This window comes from Metarhizium album (assembly GCF_000804445.1).
Source record: "Metarhizium album ARSEF 1941 chromosome Unknown scaffold_1, whole genome shotgun sequence".
NCBI lineage: Eukaryota > Fungi > Ascomycota > Sordariomycetes > Hypocreales > Clavicipitaceae > Metarhizium > Metarhizium album.
In genome coordinates, this window is record NW_024467575.1 from 2,025,319 (window position 1) to 2,043,840 (window position 18,522).

Here is an 18,522-nt window from a genome sequence, read left to right on the forward strand (position 1 = left end):
GTCAACCGCTTCCTCTCCGCCGCATTACGAGGGCGACATTGAGGCCATGGCTGCTGACGCTGCGGCCGACCTCGACATCTTGATCCAACAGCTTGAGCGTGTAATCGCCAATCCCGAAGCAGCCGTGGCCGCTGGTTCCAAGAGGCACCAGGTTCTGCAACTGGCACGAGCTGCAGCAGTTGCAATCGAAGAGCCGTTTGAGACACTCCAACGCGTCGGGTACTCTGTAGGTTGCCTCGTCTAGCCATTCATTGACCGCTTGCTGACGCAGAGCTCAATGCCACAGCCGCTCCCGTTGATAACGACTCGGATTGCCCAGGAGCACGGCATCTTCGCCACTCTAGTTGCTTCCAAAGAACCCGTCTCCTTTGCAGCCCTTCAAGATGCCAGCCGTCTGGAAGCCGGCGTCCTTGAATCTATTCTGGACTACATGTGCACTCAGCGAATGGCGAATGAGGTCGTCCCCGGGTGTTTCACCCCCACAAGGCTATCCAACTTGATGACACTCCCGCTGTTCCGAGACGCCGTGACGCACTTGTAAGTTCCTATACTCGCTACCGCACACCAATGATCGCCTCGGTCTTCTTCGCTGCCTGGACATTAAGGTTCTAGAAACCACAGTACGCCTGGTAGCTAACTGGTTCTCTCTCGTGCCACAGCCACGACACCCGCCTTCCTGGACTCGCGGCGCTCAACTCGGTCCTCCGCCAGCCCGGGGCCAAGCTCAATGCTTTCAAGGCCGGTCACCGCACTGACCAAGACTTCTACACGTGGCTGTCAACGCACCCTGTGCACGATAGGGCCTTCCATCGGTATATGGAAGCCCAATTCGCAAGCCTCCCAACGTGGCTCGACGTCGTCGACTTCGAGGCGGATTTCGGCAACGACCTCGCCCCGTCCGACGTGGCTTTCGTAGACGTCGGGGGTGGCAACGGCCAACAATGCGCCCTACTCAAGAACAAGTTCCCCGGTCTACAGGGCCGAATCATCCTTCAGGATAGACCCCATGTTCTCCAAACAGCATTGTCGGTGGAAAACATGGAAAAGATGTCCCACGACTACCTTACAGAACAGCCTGTCAAGAGTAAGCTGCCCGGCTCCAAACCAACAAAACTGACAGAGGACTGGGGGGGGGCTGACGACTAACATTTCTTCACTCAGATGCCCGCGTATATTATTTCCGCCAAATTTTGCACAACAACAATGACGAGGCCTGCATCCGCATCCTTCGGTCCCAGCTCCCGGCCATGGGTCCCGTAGCACCATCGTCATCGATGAGAAAGCCCTGCCGGATACAAAGCACACTTGGAGGACGCCAGGAGTGGAGTACACCGCCGCCCTGGGCATATGCATGAAGGTCCTGTTCGATGCACAGGAGCGCCGAGAGGCACAGTGGCGGGAGTTGCTCGCTCAGGCCGGCCTTGTGATTCAGGATATTCGGAGATTTACCAGGTTTGAGGACTCGGCCATCATCGTTACAAAGGCTCCGTGAAGGGGATCCCGCGGGCTGACAGGGTGTGTTTACCAGATGGACAAATCACAAGTAGACCTGGCCTGGTCTGGGTTTCGAGCTGTTGGTGGGCATCCCACCGTCTACATTTATGCATCTTTTTGCCAACCCCTCGTGTCGTGACCTGGTACCAAGTAAAGTGTCCATCCTTTTCAAGATTGTCAAGACGGTTGTTTCCTCTCTTCCTTGGATCATCTCGTGCGAATACAGTCAAGGGGAACGGAGAATGGGGGTGGCAGCTTTCACAACCCGGCCAAAGTAGAGGGTGGCCCAGTCACCACCGCCGCTGGAAATCACGCTCACGCTTGGCTAAGTAATTTGGATTGTTTCAGGCAGCAAGGTAAACGCTTCTCATGACTTCAAAAATCCTAGTCACTCCGGGTATCCTACGTCTATGTATCTAATATAGCGCTCTACATAGAGGTAGGCAACCAGCTGCAATTTGTGTTGCCAATGAACCGACCTGTTTTGCTCTGCTGGGAAGCTAGACGCGTCCCGAACAGATGCCCAACAAGGACGGCAGTTTGACCGCCGCTACAGGGCATGAGCAAGCTGCATAGGAGCAGGGCTCCAGGCTTGATTCCTCGTCTACACACGCACCCGGCACGTACGTTGGCTGATTCTCCGGCATTTCCCAGGAATCAGCGCCAAATTGCTCCACCAGCATATACCATGTCAAGTCCCAGTCTTCAGGTCTCGGCCCAAACTTGCTTCACTTCGCAAGTGGCACTCTTGGGGCTTTGTTGTTGTGTTGTCGAAATTGGGCCCGGGAAAACGGGAGCAAGCATGGACAAGGATGGCGTGGCCTCGTTATCCAAAGTCCAGAAGCCGTCCGCCCATATTCCTCGAGACCTATTCCCGACTCTGACACATGTTGTGGGAACAATTTTTACCGGGGCTTTCCCATTCCTCGTCTCATATGTTGCCTCATCTCCCTTGGAGTGCTGTATGTACAGCGTGCCTCGTCCCGTAGGCATGAGAGGGCATCAGTCAGCGGAGTCACCGCAACATAAACAGCCCTCGGAGTAAACTGGCTGGCTGACTGATGTGCCCGAGAACATTGCTTGGGCGAGCTTTGCCCAAGTTACAGACTTCTTGGGCGGAACCAATGTTTCAGCTCCAATGTGTCTACCAATAAGGGCGAGAACGAGGTCGTGGGTACCTACGGAACCATACGTTGTCCACAGTCGCCTTCGGAGCCTCGACTGTAGTCTTGTTTCCAGGCACAACATAGTCCAAGACGTCCGGGTTAGTCAGGGTCCCATTGAACTGAGAAAACTGAATGTTCAGAGGTAAGTCACTTCGTTTCCGGCCCGGCACCCAAACCCAGTATTGGAGATGACGAGACCTTGCGACTGTTTCAAGCTCTGTACACTAGTCGGTGAACTCCCTACTTGATGAAAGAAGGCAGCGAGGTGTAACCCTAAGATAGGGGTATTATATAATATGTAACTGTGGTACAGAATGCTTATGCAGAGCGTATAACCTGACTCGAGAGCCACATGCGTGTGTATACAGATTATATAAATGCAACCTCTACAGATGTAGACTCCAGACCATGTGCATCCCATAATTTCAAGCCTCGTCAATTCATTGTTGTACATGGCGTCAAAGTTGCGTGGAGGTGAGCCCGCGCACGGGAAATCCGCTTGCCATGGCCGCTCCCTGCATCCGCTGCAACCAGGGTGATCCATCGCCGTCAGGGACAGGCCGGTGCTCTAGACTGCAGTTAACATATACCGAGTCGTTCATATATGTGTAGTCCGATATGGAGGTGACGCACTCGGAAAGTGCGCCGGGAAAAGGTGATGCACTTAATACCGCACACAGCCAAGACATTTGCTGGAATATCTCAATCATATTATGAGACCAGCCAGAAACAGTCAGTCGAACCGCCGAGTTCTCCAACTCGACGTGAAGGAGTCGCAAGCCAGGGCAGAAAGGTCCTAGCTCGTCGCTTGCATCCCATATAGACAGGCCTGACATGGGTTCGCCCTGCTGGCAGGACAGCGAGGCGCTGCCGACGGCTTCTTCGAGACATTTCAATACTATGGAGCCGCACTTGGGCCACGCCTTTTCAATATACTCCTCCACGGTAGTATACACGCATTCTTGTGCCGTGCCTGTGATGGCCGGCAACGAGCCAATATTGACCAATTGCGGATCGGCAATTCCGTCCAGAGGCCCAAATAGCTCACAATCGAATTTGAATTGGACGACATGGAAGCCATCTGTGGGGGGAGGAAACGGTCGTTTCAGAAGAATGTTCCAGATTGCGGACTCGGTGATGTGAACCTGGACATAGTGCGGAGTCATTAGAACATTACGAATGGAAGCAATAAGGTTTTTTGCGGAGCTTCCGTTGATTATTTGTGCGTTGAGGTTGCGGGCAATATCTTCTGGAGAGCCTCCCGGAGACTGCGAAGACATCTCTCGGTGCCAATAGCTACAGAGAAGCTGCAATGACAGAGCCAGGTCTATTCCACCTGCGCTCGTCGACCATGATTCCTTCCTCTGCGACAAGCCAGGCGCAAGTTTGTCGAGAATACACCTGGCCGCCTCGGGGCCGTTGAGGATCAAGATTATTTGGCGGATCGGACCTTCAAAGAGCAGGGTGACTTGTCGCGAAGGCTCGGAGCCTGCCTCTTGGTAAAACTGATAAAGCTCGTCCCAGAGCTCCGAGGTGAACTTTGACATGAGGCGATCGATTACACGGTCGAGGTTGACGGGAAATTTCTGCTCGCCGATGTAGTAGTGAGTCAGAAGCTCATTGTCGAGTCCGTCAGCCAGGATCTTTGCGAAGGCGGCATTCAACGCCCCAGCAATGAGCGGTGGCAGCTGAACCTCTGTGGACCTGGTCTGTTGCGATGCTCGCGATGGGAGGGTCGGTAGAGGAGGCTTGTACGGCCGAGTATACAATACCCCTGGTCTTCTGATGCTGTCAGGCAAGCCAGGCGGCGGCGGCATATCTGATCATGACTGGCATGGATCGCGTATAGACTTGCGGTCGGTCGCCCGGGTGGTGTTGGAAAGAATCACAGTCAGCGGAGGAATGGCAGAGACAAGGTTGGCGGGCAAAAAATTTCCTACGGGAAAAGCTGATGGAGAAGAAGAGGATTGGGATGACGGGGAGGAGGGACGACGCAAGATGCAGGTGACAGATTTTGCCCCGGAACCAAACACTCGCCGCATCCTGGTGGCAGCGGAGGAGGACGCAGACCCGGGAAAAGCGTCGTCGTCTTGGGCGGACGATGGGTCCGAGTGCCATCTTTGCGCCGGCTCTTGTCCAGTTTGGTCCATTTCTGGGTTGAAGGCAACGCCAGGGCTGACGTTGCGCTGTCCATGAATTGCGCGTCCCCATGATAAAGTGGGAAAGCGCGACCCGCGACCGCCGAAGAGGTGACTCGTGAGTGGCTGCCAGAGAGGGCCGGCAAAGATGAAACCTTGAAGCCGATGAGTTCGAAGACTTGTCAATGCTGCTCAACCGGTCTGGACCAAGCGGGCAGGCAGGCAGGCAGGCTTGCAAGTACTCGGTAAAGTTGCAAGCATTGCACCAGAAGAATCTACAGGCAAGCCAGGACCGCAGCAAAGCCATTGCCGCATGAGCCGTCATTTGTGACTGAGCCGCCGGAGCACGCGTCATGGTGACATCGCAGTACAAAAGGCCGCGTTGCCCGTCTCCGCATGGCTCGTCTCGGGCACATCCTGCCTACTACTCACCCCTTTTTACGCGAACATGGCAGGCTGAACTTTCCGCCAGATTCATGGAGTCACATCTCTTTGTGACGCGGCGTCTGTTTGCCACTCGGACGTCTTAATCGTCTCTTTGCTGAGGACACGGCCAGGTGAATTGAAATGTCTAGCTGGGTGATACGTTTGTCCAAAAAAAATTTTAAAATTTCAACATTGGGATCTCGGTTGTAGTAGGTGTCGCTGCCAATTCAGTTTGTGCAAGATGCTGCGAACAATGATCTGAGACAAAGGATGTGACTCGTCTCCAGCTGTGTATGTCAGAAAGACTATGTACCTCATCACTGGGGTTAACGTTGCTCCCCAGATTGGACCTCTCATCCCGATATCCCAGTAGTGCTCCAGGGTAGCGGAGCATCAATTCACACGGTTCCTATTTGTATACTACCAACCGTAGCTCAAGACGCCCACGTCCGTGTACACAAATCGGCAATCATCAAAGCATTCAAGGTCCTGCCCTTGACAACATTTGGGAGATGGATTTCTCACAATGGACTATCTGAAGGATTGTACTCTCAAGGGCCTTGGGAGTTGGGAGTTGATTCCGTTCGCAGACCTACCAGTCCAGGCGCTTTTGGGGCGATCCCCGGCATCAGCTCTCCAGAGGTTCCACCTTTCGAGATGTCGGCCTGCGAGGTGTCATGTGCCATTGGGATCCACCGCCGCATTCGTCATAGGCAAGAGGCGTCCTGCATGATCCCCAGTGACGGGACAGCAAGCGAACAGGCTTTCGTGACGAATTGTTCAGCATGAATGGGGGAAAGAGCAATTTTGCTGGCGAAGAGAAACTCAAGCTGAAGCCTCAAATCGAGGCGAGGATGGGGGGCAGTTAGTGATGTCGGCGCATGCCAGGCACGCGAGATGGTTGCTTCGTCAACCACGCCCTGGCTTGAGGCTCATTGTTGGGGCCAGTGCAGGCAGCTTTGCCCGAATCCGTCCGAGGCCACCTTGAACTTTGCTTCGTTGCGACCTGCTCGGACAAGGTCTCAGTCACGCTGCCGTCAACTGCTACGGAGTACCTAATTGGGCACTTCAGTACTCCGTACTTCGTAGACTTAAGTACTTAAGTACTTAGGCTAGGAAAAATCGTGGCTGACCGAGGTCCTTGGGGAGCAACACCAGTTGACCCACCTGCTACCACCACCGGAGTGCTTGACTGGCTCAGATGGCGGGAAAGACATAGAGACTGGCTGCATGCTTCGATTGACCATGCGCCGAAGCTGTCAGGGGCGCTGGCTGGCACGCCGGCGAGAGCGTCAATTGATCGAGATGACAGACGGCGGAATGAGAGTGGACGGCAGAGAGGGGAGGGAAGAGGGACGGCGTTGAGGCGACATCGACAAGTCGGGCGGATGGGGACCAGCTTGCCGGCGTCATGCCACATCTGCCTCACCCGTCGTGCGCGCCCCCCTTGAAGCGGCCTCTTGCTGTTCAGGGACCGCCAGCCGCCCAATTCCAATTCCCACTTCCCACACTTTGCAGCCCCATTGAAGCTTCACCAATGCATCCATGCCCTCGACAAACAAGCTGGTATCTGGGACAGCCCCTCAAACGTCGTCATGGTCTGGGAGTTACCGCGTCTCTGAGCTATGTAGCTGCTGAGGGCCCTGGGTCCCAATCGCTCTGGCAGTGGGTCGGGCGACAGGCTTCCCCGGATTTTGTACCCCAGCTGGCTGGCACACAGCAAGTCATCGGCTGCAGCAGGTGTACGGAGTAGCGCTAAGCCAAATGGGACTGGTGTCAAGCCAGTGTCTTGCGTGCTGTCACTCACCCAAGCGGGCCACTGAAGTGAAGCGCCCCGTCGCACGGAGTGCTGGAGCCACTGAGAGATTGACGTTGGAATCCATCGACTGATCAACAGAACCGTCTACAGGTCTGCGGCAGTACTCTGTACTCTGTAGTGCTGGCTCAAGCGCTCTGTCCCATGGCCTCAGCGCTTGCACTTTACACTGTGCTCCGTGATCCTGCTCTCCATACGCCGGGGCCCGCAGTCACGCGATCGGGTGAGGCCATGTCCCGTCAAGTACTACCACCTTGGTGGGCAGCTTCGTACGGAGTGCTGTGAGGAGTGTTGATCAGACTCGATGGCAATTACCCCGCCCGGTCTGACGAAAGAGTAGGGGCATTTCCAGCCCGACAGCTGTTCCAGTCAACGTCCAGATGAGCACCTCAGGCCAAAGAATACTAGGGTCCTCTCCTATGTATTTCCCCTCTTTCCCCCTCCTTCCCACCTCCCTCCCTTTTTCTCCTCTCTCCCCCCATCATCACTGATTCCATTCTAACTCGCTCTCAACGCTTCTCGCCTATAAACCCTCATCAAAGGTTGGTCTTCTTCAAGCATGTCAGCCCTAGCGAGAGTCACAGTCCGGCCTTTTGACGCCATTGACATACAGCTGACTCGAGCCTGCCCTCAGCTACTCTCAAGCTACTCAGACGACACGACCTGGTTGGCCGTTTCAGCTCACTGAACACACATCCACACAATCACCAACATGACGGAACCACTCACTAAGGTTGACTCTGCCGTCCAAGGCTTGTCATCGTCACCGCCAAAGGACAAGGGCCATAGAAGGGCCAGCTCCAGCGCAGCTGGTGTGATGAACATTAATGATTTGGGTAAGTCGTTCTATCAGACGCTCCCAAGGGATGCACGGGGGACATGTCACTTCAAGCCCGGGAGCTTGGGTGCCGTGTGCTGTACAATATTAACAAGATACTGATGTCATAATTCAGAGAAGGATGGAATTGAGTTGCAGATTGCGATTGAGACGCAAAAGACGGGCTGGTCAGTCTTCTCATTGCCCTCGAACTCCACATTATGTGCTGGAATATTTACCTTTCCAGACAATTCGCTCCAACCTTGATGCTAACATGCGTGATATCAACCAGGAAAATCAACAAGAGCCCCACCACGGTCGAGGACCCTAGTGTATTAAAAGTCATGTTGACGAAACCCCCTGTCAAGAAGATTGACCTGCACTTCCCGTTAGGAATGGAGGTAACAGCACGGAACATGAAGGGAGTTACAATCAAAGATGCCATGGATGCGATATACAAGGCATATAAAAAGCGGGTATGTTTCGTCTCCGAAATGGTTCGTCAAATGTATGGTGGGTCGACAACTAATTCTGGTGTCCCTTAGGCTGATGATGAGCTTGACAATCCATACCTGGCTGGCTTCGAGTGGGATAAGGACGAGTCATGGACGCGGTTGGTGGTACACCTCCAGAAGGAGCCTGGTACCAGCGGCCACGGCGGCAGCAAGAAGAAAAAGGGCAAGAAGGACGAAGAGTAAGATACTGAACACAACCCTGATATCTGTTCCAATAGTTCCATCAATTTTCTTTTGTTTGGCTTCGCTGGTTTCGTTGCGAGTCGGGCGCCCGGGATATTGCGATTAGGTATTCTTGGCTGGGTCATGTATAAGCGATTGCGGGATGCATCGCGCCTTGTTCCATTCTCCTACTCATACTTAGGTATTCTTGCTGCGGTGACGGTCTCGAAGAATCAAGCTTCCGGATCCGCCGGAAAGTATTAATTCCTTCACCTCGCATCACGGTCGCCATCATCTTTGTGTGTGAACCTGCCATATTCAAAGTGAGATATGGACGTAGCGCAGCTACTACTGAAGGAGAGACTGGCAATTTGGCGCCGTCTGTGGCAGTGTCCTGCAAGCGCAGTAGATATCAGAGACCCACGGGTGGAACGGCTTATACGCATGAACTATTAACTCATCGTGTTTGAACGGCTATCGCACGGGAGAGTCTGCTCGGTATGATTTATGAGGCGGCTGTGCCAATCTTTGGCGCATAGCTTCTGAACTTTTCGTTCAGCTTCGCGACGCAATAAGACCAACGTTTGGCCTGGTTCAGGTCAGCTCGACATGCGGAGATAGCACGATATCAGATGAAAGCGAAGGCACCGGGCAATGGTGTTAGCGCAGCATCTCCCCGCCGCGTCATCGGCCCTGCATCGACCGGTTCGGAACTGCCCACTCACTTCCGGGCTTGCGGTTACTCTCGGGCCGATGAGCGCCGCACTGCCGTTCCCCACCGCGGAAAGACTGCGTGGCATGTTCCGAGAATGCAGGAGCTCTCGCGGTCGTTGTGCCGCAAAGTTGGACAGAGCGGGTAATTTTTCGTGCCTCTGGCCATTTGCTAATGACGATGGGATGAGGACGCTCGGAATCCGTGCACGCGGGGCTTTCCATTCCAAATGAAGTAAAGCTATAATATCTCCGGTGTTTCCGGAGACAAGCTTCTTTGCTTACTTTTTCCTTTCCTTTGGGACTACAGCAGAATCCATCTCGAGAGCAACCGTCACAATGCCGCTCACGGAGTTTGAAACGAAAGAGAAGTATCGTTATCAGAACGGCTTTGACTGCCACTTTGAGTGAGTATTCTGTCTCTGCCACGGTTCGCGCCCAGGGTCTCGAGTGCGAGGCACGGATCGTAGCAAAACACAACATTGGACACTGGAAGCGCTGACAAGGCATGATTTTTTTCATATTGGCAGATCAGAAGCGATCAAAGGTGCCTTGCCCATTGGTCACAACTCTCCCCAGGCGCCGCCCCTTGGTCTCTATGCCGAGAAGCTGTCCGGCACCGCCTTCACAGCTCCCAGACACGAAAACAAGCAGACATGGCTGTATCGCATTTTGCCCTCGTGCGCTCACCCGCCGTACCAGCCTTCCCGGGCGGGCTTTGCCCCGGATCTCGTCAAAACCGAAGGCTCCAAGATGTACTACATTCCCAACCAGCTGCGCTGGGATCCTTTCAGCCACGACGAGTCCAAGGACCACGACTTCGTGTCCGGCCTGAAGCTCGTTGCTGGCGCCGGTGACCCTACTCAGAAGCAGGGCCTCGGCATGTACGTGTACGCCGCGGGCAAGGACATGGACGAGCAAGCAGCCTATTACTCCGCCGACGGCGACTTGTTGATTGTTCCCCAGGAAGGCGACCTCGACATCCGCACCGAGCTCGGATGGCTGCTCGTCAGACAGATGGAGATTGCCGTGATCCCCCGCGGCATCAAGTACAACGTCCGCCTCGCCTCGGGCCCAGCTCGCGGATACGCGCTGGAGCTGTATCAGGGGCACTTTAGCCTCCCCGAGCTCGGTCCCATCGGGTCCAACGGGCTGGCCAACGCCCGAGACTTCATGGCGCCCGTCGCCAACTTCAGCGAGGACTTCGGCGCGACGGCCCAGGAGGGCCCCAACCATTACCTCGTGACGGTCAAGTTCAACAACACGCTCTTCCAGACGACGCAGGCCCATACGCCCTTCGACGTGGTCGCCTGGCAGGGCAACTACTACCCGTACAAGTACGACCTCGGGCGCTTCAACGCCATCGGCACCATCTCCTTCGACCACCCGGACCCGTCCATCTTCACGGTGCTCTCTGCGCTCACGCCCGTCCCCGGAACCGCCGTCGCCGACTTTGTCATCTTCCCGCCGCGCTGGCTCGTCGGCGAGGACACCTTCCGCCCCCCCTGGTACCACCGCAACACCATGAGCGAGTTCATGGGCCTCATCCGCGGCGGCTACGACGCCAAGAAGGGCGGTGCCGGCGGCTTCGTCCCCGGCGGCGCGTCCCTGCACAATGTCATGAGCGGCCACGGGCCCGACGTGGACAGCCACGAGGCCGCCCGCGCCGCCAAGCTGGAGCCCGTCAAGGTCGGCGCCGGCAGCTGCGCATTCATGTTCGAGAGCTGTCTCATGGTTGGCGTGACCGAGTGGGGGCTCCAGACGTGCAAGAAGGTCCAGGAGGGATACAGCGAGGAGAGCTGGGGCGGCGTCCTGACGCACTTCAGGCTGCCTGAGGGTGCCGTCGCCATCAGCCACCTGGCAGATTCGGATTGAGACCCCTTCTGGTCCTGCCTTTTTCTCGGGCAGTGATGAGCTCACGAACGAAATGAACAAGAGAAGATGGCCTGCTGCGGGGGAAAGAGATAGCAGGCACTGGGGGAATCTTTTGCCGACAGCCTTTATGTTGTATTGCGTGGAATGTAAAGTGATGATAATGCCATTCTTTCCTTTCCTTTTCTTCCTGTTTCTGGCACCCTTGTTGGGATGGACAAGCTGTACGGTATAGCGCGGGAAGAACAGAAAAAAAAAAAAGGAAGACAAGTGTACACCAATTTGAGGTTTGCATATCGTTCGCGGGGCATTCGGGCCTTTTTCAGCGACATGCCTTCATTCACGTCGCTTGTCACTGACTATCATAAATTGTTCTCACTGCGAAGTGGCTACATTCACTGGTATGCTAAGAACATTCATCGTTTGTGTGCTCATACCTTACAATTGTAATTTTTCATGGCTTCAATCGTGATTACTTCGCTCTAATCAAGACGAGCCTGATTTCACCTGCTCTTAAACATCTTCGCAACTCCCAAACGCATGCTTGAGCAGTATCCTCGACACGCCTCTCACATTTTAACAGTCAAGGGCCAAACCTGGTATCAGAGGGAGTGAAGCTCCGCAGAGGGTGGGATACGAGAAGGACTCAACGAATGCCAAGGCCTGCTCTGTGGTTCGCAAGTTCAGGTCCGAATCGGGGGTAGCGGAGACAGAGTATGAAGACAGTCTATGAGAGACGGGTGTAGCGATAGCTCCCCCCCCCCCTCCCGGCGCTGCAGAGACGAACTACGGCAATATTACGCCATAACACTCTCAAGTGCAAGATTGTACGGAGAAAAGAAGCTCCTATCGTCGTCGTGGTACGGTCAGGCCTCCATCAGTGAAGGACCCGTCTGGGCAGATCTTGGCTGAAGGCCCTTTCTGCACACTTATTTTGCGATAGGAGCAGTGCTTCCTTCCCGTCTCGGATGTCCCAGAACTTTGCGACTTGGCCAGGGTATAATCAGCGTCCTGAGCGCATTGACAAAAGTTCCGCCGTTGTCCGGGCGGCTAGCTGTAGGGGAATCGAGGACGTACTCAGGATGGCTGAGTTGCACAACCAAGTGCCAAGTGGCTGCAGGAAGGAGTCTTGAGCTGAGCTGCCATGCCAACGTATGTATGTCTCGACTGTTTTGTATGTATTGCGTCCCGCCTTCTTGTGTGACACATAGACATATAGCTTACTTGGGCGAGGAGGACAAGCAAGGACATGTCTATGAGTAGAAACGACAAGGGTACCACTCACCTACCACGAATATCCAGAGGCAAGTTATATTGTCAGTTTGTCGGCACGTCATCCTTGGCGGAAAGAACGAGGCCAAGATGTTTTGGTGGCCTGTGTAGCGCAAAACATCCGTGATATGGCATGCGGTCTAATCTAGGGTTGTCCTGGTTGGTTCTTGTCAACTGCATGCGCGCATGTTCGCATGCATGAAGGCCATTGCTCGGTCATTGCTTTGCAAACATGGGCGGTGGTCGTTTGCTTGCCCACCGTCAGCCACGCGAGGAACAATTTCACCTGCCGAGTTGGTCAACATGTTTCAGGGTCGAGAACACACGTAGAGCCCCCGGGACATCCTGGTTGCGGACTGTGGCTGGGCGCGAACTGCGCAGGGCAACAACCTTGGAGTTGAGCACCATGGCGACGGCGATGGGAAAGGGAGGATGAATGAAGAAGGAGGTTTGAGATTTGGGCGCCAGGTTGAGGCAGGGAGTACCGGAGTACTATCCCATGTCTGTCATCCTGTTCGGGGGAAGGAGCAACCCTGGCAGTGAGTGGTCAGTCACCCTGCTCGGCAGTCGTTTGCGTCTTCCAAAGTCCGAATCTTTTCGTCTTTTCCAACAGAACAATACCGACCGGCACAGTCTCGAGTCCTACCTACCTGGCGACGCTTTGTGTTTGGTAATGACATTGCCAGGCACTAAGAAGAAAAGGGCAAAATAGAACCACTCATTCCCTTGATAGGCCCTCGTTCTGCAACCCTACCTGTTGGAACCCGCACACGGCCACATGCAGACCTTGGCTCCGGCATGCAGTCTCGCTCACAACTTACAAGCCTTCCCGTCCCGGTGGCTACCCTTGAAACATCCTGAAGCTACGGAGTACTGATGAACAAAAGATCCTACGGCGCAGGATCTGCCTACTCTGGATTGTTTTTCTTAGAAGTGTGCCACAAACAACTTGAAAAACACCCCACGCCTACTCCGTACTGTCCCGAACCGGAAAAATTTGCTGCTGCTGCGTGTGGACTTGAAGATTATCGCCGCGACAGATAGTCTTCCCGAAGCACCCTAACCTGAGGGAGAGTCCACCCCGCGATCACGCGGCTTGGAAGAATGACGGAATATGCGAGGCAACCTCATGTCTTGTAATCGACCAACAGTCGGTCAATCGTTGTTACGAGCCATGACTACCATGACTACGCAAAGCCCACAGAAGGGCTTGTTGTGTCCAGACCCAAGATTATTTGGGGGGGCCGGTTTGCAGGCAGGAGAAACGGGGCAATGTCTTGGCCTGTTGGAGGTTACACAGAGGGGCAGTTTTTTACTCCCTTCCCGCGGAAGAGAATGTGGGCGATGACGCCAACACATGTCGTCATTCCCCTCGAGGATCACAACGCAAGGCTCGAAATCCGATATCCAATGAGTTCGCGAACACTGTCGAACAAGTGGTATTTCAATTGCCATCAGTGCGCCGAGTATCACAGAACAGGCAGTTGAGAGACGCCGCACGTCAACCTTGATACTGGTTCCTTGACGGGCCAGAAGTCTAATTTTCCACCTTTCTTCATTTGTCAGTGGTCCCCGGCAATCGTGACGCTACAATACCCTGTAGGATGGTGCGAGCGAGACTTCGTTTGCTGGCCACGCACCACGACATACACCACACACAGCTCATGCATATGCATCATCCTGGCGGCATATTGCTTGGCACACCGAACGCCTACGGCGTACTCCGTAGAAAAAAACACCTTCGGAAACGAGGTTCAGTCCGATTCAGTCAGTCAGATAGAGACAAAAGATCTGGACGTGCAGATCTGCAGGTGGATACTGAAAGCCTCCCAGCCATTTGAACCTTTGTCCACTGCATCCCTGCCAGCCACACGATCGATTTAAGCTTAGACCAAGCCATTGGGTTCAAGTGCTGCTTGTTTATCTTGAAGCTTGCCTGAAAGCTAATGATGTGGTCACTTTGAGTTACCTTCCCGAATGCCCGTTGAAAGTAATGCCCCCAACACGGACGGCCCATTTGACAGACGCCCCGAGCTTTTGATATCAAAAGAGAGAGGTCGTGCTGCCTCCCCGTTGATGTCTTGTCACCTTTCGATACGTGAGCTTGTCCTTCTCCAACAAGCTAGGACTTCTTTTCGGCCGGTTGGCTCTGTACGATGGCAGCCATGGAAAATTCGTCCGAGACGAGGGAGAAGCAGTCGCAGGTTCTAAAGAAGACGGAGGCGTCTGAGACCGTTGAGCATTCGGTAGGTGCTTGCCAATCGCCACCCCTAGAAAGCAACCCGTGAACTAGTTATAGACCAGTGCTAATGGCGACTCGTAGATCTCAGAGGTAGAAGCCGAGCGTACTCGCACAATTGAAGGGTAAGCAAGACTTGAACGTTGTCTTGCCTCATCATAAATTCTCTAACAAAGCCGCCAGCCATCTCAATGCCACTGAAGACGACATTCTCGAGGCCAAGGAGCTGGCTGCTTCCATGACCTTGGAGCAAGTCCGCAGTGTAGGCATCGCCGTGAGCACGTCATCTTCAGGCTTTCAACTGACGTGTCGAGTAGCTGATGAAAAATGTGTTGGCTATCCACAATGGGGATCCAAACTTCCCCCACGTCATTCTGCAGAATATCCAGGAATTTATGAGTTCGTACATACACCGGCTTGTTCGTTACAATTTGTCTTTGATATATACTCTGACATGTCGCTCAGATAATACTGATGTGATGGTTCATCCCGAAAAGCACGAAAGCCTCGTCCAAGAAATGAAGCTTGAAGCTGCTCTCATCACCAACAACAGTCCATACGCCGAAGTCCGCGCCGTTACAGACAACCACGACGACCCCAGCATGCCGGTTTCTACGATCCGGGCCTGGACCATCGGTATCCTCTTTTCATGCCTCCTTGCCTTTGTCAACCAGCTCTTCTCCATCCGTCAGCCGCCCATCCGATTCGACACGAACATGGCCCAGCTACTCGCCTATCCGGTCGGCAAAGCATGGGAGAAGTGGATGCCCAAAAAGGAGATGCGAATTCCCTTCACAAGCCAGGCCATCAACCTGAACCCAGGAAGATTCAACAAGAAGGAGCACATGCTCATCGCCATCATGGCCAACACGGCTCGAAGTCTGCCTTACACGCAGTACATCGTCTGGACCCAGGTGCTTCCTCAGTACTTTAACCAGCAGTACGCTCGTAGCTTTTCTTACATCTTCCTCAACGGGTTTGCTACCAACTTTATTGGCTATGGTCTGGCTGGCCTAACGAGAAAGTTTCTCGTGTACCCGTCATACTGCGTATGGCCCAGATCCCTCGTCACCATTGCCCTCAATACCGCTCTGCACAACGAGGACAACCACCCCGTGCAGGGACCGTTTGGCAAGATCTGGAACATTTCAAGATACCGATTCTTCATGATTGCTTTTGCGGCCATGTTTGTTTACTTTTGGTTCCCAAACTACTTGTTTCAGGTTCTTACGTACTTTACATGGATGACGTGGATTGCTCCTGACAATGTGCACTTGAACATTCTGACCGGGATGCAGAATGGTCTCGGCGTAAGTTTGTTGCAAGAGTCGACGCCCGCCAACGCCCGTTGTAAATCGAATAAACTAACCTTTGACTAGCTTTTCAATCCACTTCCTACGTTTGACTGGAACGTCATCAACTTTAACGAGACTGACCCCCTGGTATGTTGGCTGCAACCGCAACACGCACACACACACACACACACACACACATATATATATATATTGCTGACCACGCCCTTTCTGAAAGATGATCCCATCCTTCTCAACATTCAACTTTGCTGGCGGCATGTTCATCACAGGCCTCTTCATCCTTGGCGTCTGGTACTCCAATACCTGGAACACGGCGTATCTCCCCATCAACAGCAACCGCATCTACGACCATTTCGGCAAGCTGTATAACGTGTCGCGGACCCTGGACAACCGAGGCATGTTCGACCTTGAAAAATACAGCAAGTACTCTGCGCCTTACATGACTGCTGCCAACTCGCTGGTTTACGGGTTTTTCTTCGCCATCTACGCCGCCGTGATTACACACGTCGTTCTCTACCACCGCTATGAACTCAAGATGGGCTTCAAGAACCTCGTTAAGGGACTGCGATGGAGGCGCAACAAGAAGGAGGGGGAGACTGAGCAGGGCAATCAGCGTGCGGCGGATGGCGAATACCTCGATATTCATAACCGTCTCATGTCTGCGTATCCCGAAGGTAATTTTGCCTTGAGAAAACAAACAATCCAACTTATTGCCCTCCCCCCTCGGCGCCATCTCTCCGCGTGTCATGCTGATGGCTTCTGTAGTGTCCGAGTGGTTCTACTTCCTTACTCTCATCATTTCCATCGTCTTTGGCGTCCTCGGCATTGCGCTCTGGCCCACGTACACGTCGCCGGCCGTCGTTCTGTACGGCATATGGCTGTGCATCATGTTCGTCGTTCCCGTCGGCATCGTCGCCGCCATGACGGGGATAGAAGTAACCCTCAACGTGCTCGCCGAATTTATCGGCGGCATGATTGTCGAGGGCAACGCCTTGGCAATGAACTTTTTCAAGTCCTACGGGTAAGCTTGTCCCTCCCAGCAGGGCCTAAAATATCTGTTGCACTAATAATTACCTGCATTAGATATGTCACTTGTGCCCACGCGCTTTCCTTTGCCAACGACTTGAAACTCGCCCACTACGTCAAGGTTGACCACATCCCGCACGGGTCCAAAACTTGGAAACTTGGTATTCTGGCTTTTACTGACACGATGTCTAGATTCCTCCCCGCGTCACCTTTTCCGCGCAAATGATTGCCACGCTTATATCAACCCTGATTTGCACCGGCATCCTCAAGTTCCAGGTAATGACTCCTCTTTTGGACTCCCACGGCTGGTAGTAAAATTCCCCTGGAGCCCATGTATTAATCAAGACGACGTAGATGGAAATAAGCGGCGTCTGCACCCTCAACCCGCCCATGCGCTTCCGATGCCCCGGCCCAAACACTTTTTTCACCGCGTCCGTGCTTTGGGGCACCATTGGTCCCATCAAGGTGTTTGGCAAGAATGGCCAGTACAGGTGGCTGCTTCTAGGCTTCCCGCTGGGCGTCGCCCTCGTCCTCGTCTTCTACGGCCTCAAAAAGCTGTGGCCGAATAACCGCGCCCTGAGGCAGGTTCACCTTGTTGCTGCGATTGCGGGGGGTTTGCAGTGGGCTCCTTATAGTACGTTTTACTCTTTGTACCACTCTCGGCGCGTGTATATACATATATAATATACATATATATATATATATATATATGTATATATATATATATGTGTGTGTGTGTGTGTCTTGACGGAAATTAACAAGAATAGGCTTTTCATATTCATTCCCCGCCGTCCCCGTAGCTTGGTTCTCGTGGATCTACATCCGTGGGCGGTACCTCGATTTTTGGTCCAAGGTATGTTGTTTTCGCCCTGCTCGCGCGTGTTGCGGCCGGGAACTGACAAGAAATGTCGTAGTACAACTTTGTTCTATCGGCCGCGTTGTCTGCGGGCATCGCCATATCTGCCATCATCATGCTCTTCTCTGTGCAATGGGTCGGGGTTGAGATTGAGTGGTGGGGCAACACGCAGCCGTCTGTCGGGTGTGAGGGCAAAGCATGTACGATCAAGTCGTTGGCTCCGGGAGAGAGGTTCTATCCGTGGTGGGATGCGGGCAAGGTTCCGGCCCCGTAGGCGAGGAGGCGAGGAGGCGAGGGATGGATGGGATGGATGGGCGTGGGCGTGTGGTGAGTGACGAGGGGCCGTCACGATGGTCCGTCGGAGGGTCGCTCGTGGATTGAGCGAGGAACGAATGGGATGTAGGAAGCGACGGCATGTCGTGCAGAGCTGAACACGTCTCTCTCTCTCTCCCCAACCGAGAAATTCAATTGTGGCACGCATGTATGTGTATGTCTGTATTCAGGCACGTTCTACCAACCCGCCTCGGCAGGTCAACGATGAAGGGGCGGAAGCAGTTGTGAGTAACAGCTCGCTTTCCCATTCGCATCCGCCACGACGCCTCGAATGCTGCGACTGCGACTGCGGCTGCGACTGCGACTGCGACTGCGACTGCCAGGGCTGCTGCCAGGCTCGCGCCCACGACAGCAGTAGAGCAGAGC

General features: G+C 54.0%; 5 protein-coding genes across 5 annotated transcripts; 4 read left to right on the top strand and 1 right to left on the bottom strand.

The window, feature by feature from the left end:
- Positions 1 to 46: 46 nt before the first annotated feature.
- Positions 47 to 1,492, top strand: MAM_00576 (O-methyltransferase, family 2; the record flags this gene model as incomplete). Its single annotated transcript, XM_040819375.1, has 4 exons — positions 47 to 226; positions 287 to 537; positions 660 to 1,084; positions 1,239 to 1,492. The coding sequence occupies 4 exons, from the start codon at positions 47 to 49 to the stop codon at positions 1,490 to 1,492; spliced, it is 1,110 nt and encodes a 369-aa protein (XP_040682640.1).
- Positions 1,493 to 3,118: 1,626 nt separating this feature from the next.
- On the bottom strand, positions 3,119 to 4,477 carry MAM_00577 (uncharacterized protein; the record flags this gene model as incomplete). The annotated part of the gene is made up of 1 exon (XM_040819376.1): positions 3,119 to 4,477. The coding sequence occupies one exon, from the start codon at positions 4,475 to 4,477 to the stop codon at positions 3,119 to 3,121; it is 1,359 nt and encodes a 452-aa protein (XP_040682641.1).
- A 3,275-nt stretch (positions 4,478 to 7,752) lies between these two features.
- On the top strand, positions 7,753 to 8,555 carry MAM_00578 (uncharacterized protein; the record flags this gene model as incomplete). The annotated part of the gene is made up of 4 exons (XM_040819377.1): positions 7,753 to 7,876; positions 7,994 to 8,045; positions 8,150 to 8,333; positions 8,403 to 8,555. 4 exons carry the CDS (start codon positions 7,753 to 7,755, stop codon positions 8,553 to 8,555), a joined length of 513 nt encoding a protein of 170 aa, XP_040682642.1.
- A 1,029-nt stretch (positions 8,556 to 9,584) lies between these two features.
- MAM_00579 (homogentisate 1,2-dioxygenase) lies at positions 9,585 to 11,120 on the top strand (the record flags this gene model as incomplete). Its single annotated transcript, XM_040819378.1, has 2 exons — positions 9,585 to 9,652; positions 9,776 to 11,120. The coding sequence occupies 2 exons, from the start codon at positions 9,585 to 9,587 to the stop codon at positions 11,118 to 11,120; spliced, it is 1,413 nt and encodes a 470-aa protein (XP_040682643.1).
- Positions 11,121 to 14,554: 3,434 nt separating this feature from the next.
- On the top strand, positions 14,555 to 18,097 carry MAM_00580 (Tetrapeptide transporter, OPT1/isp4; the record flags this gene model as incomplete). Its single annotated transcript, XM_040819379.1, has 13 exons — positions 14,555 to 14,635; positions 14,713 to 14,753; positions 14,812 to 14,890; positions 14,946 to 15,027; positions 15,094 to 15,938; positions 16,008 to 16,070; positions 16,159 to 16,615; positions 16,707 to 16,962; positions 17,025 to 17,088; positions 17,160 to 17,243; positions 17,322 to 17,601; positions 17,735 to 17,820; positions 17,882 to 18,097. 13 exons carry the CDS (start codon positions 14,555 to 14,557, stop codon positions 18,095 to 18,097), a joined length of 2,634 nt encoding a protein of 877 aa, XP_040682644.1.
- Positions 18,098 to 18,522: the final 425 nt, after the last annotated feature.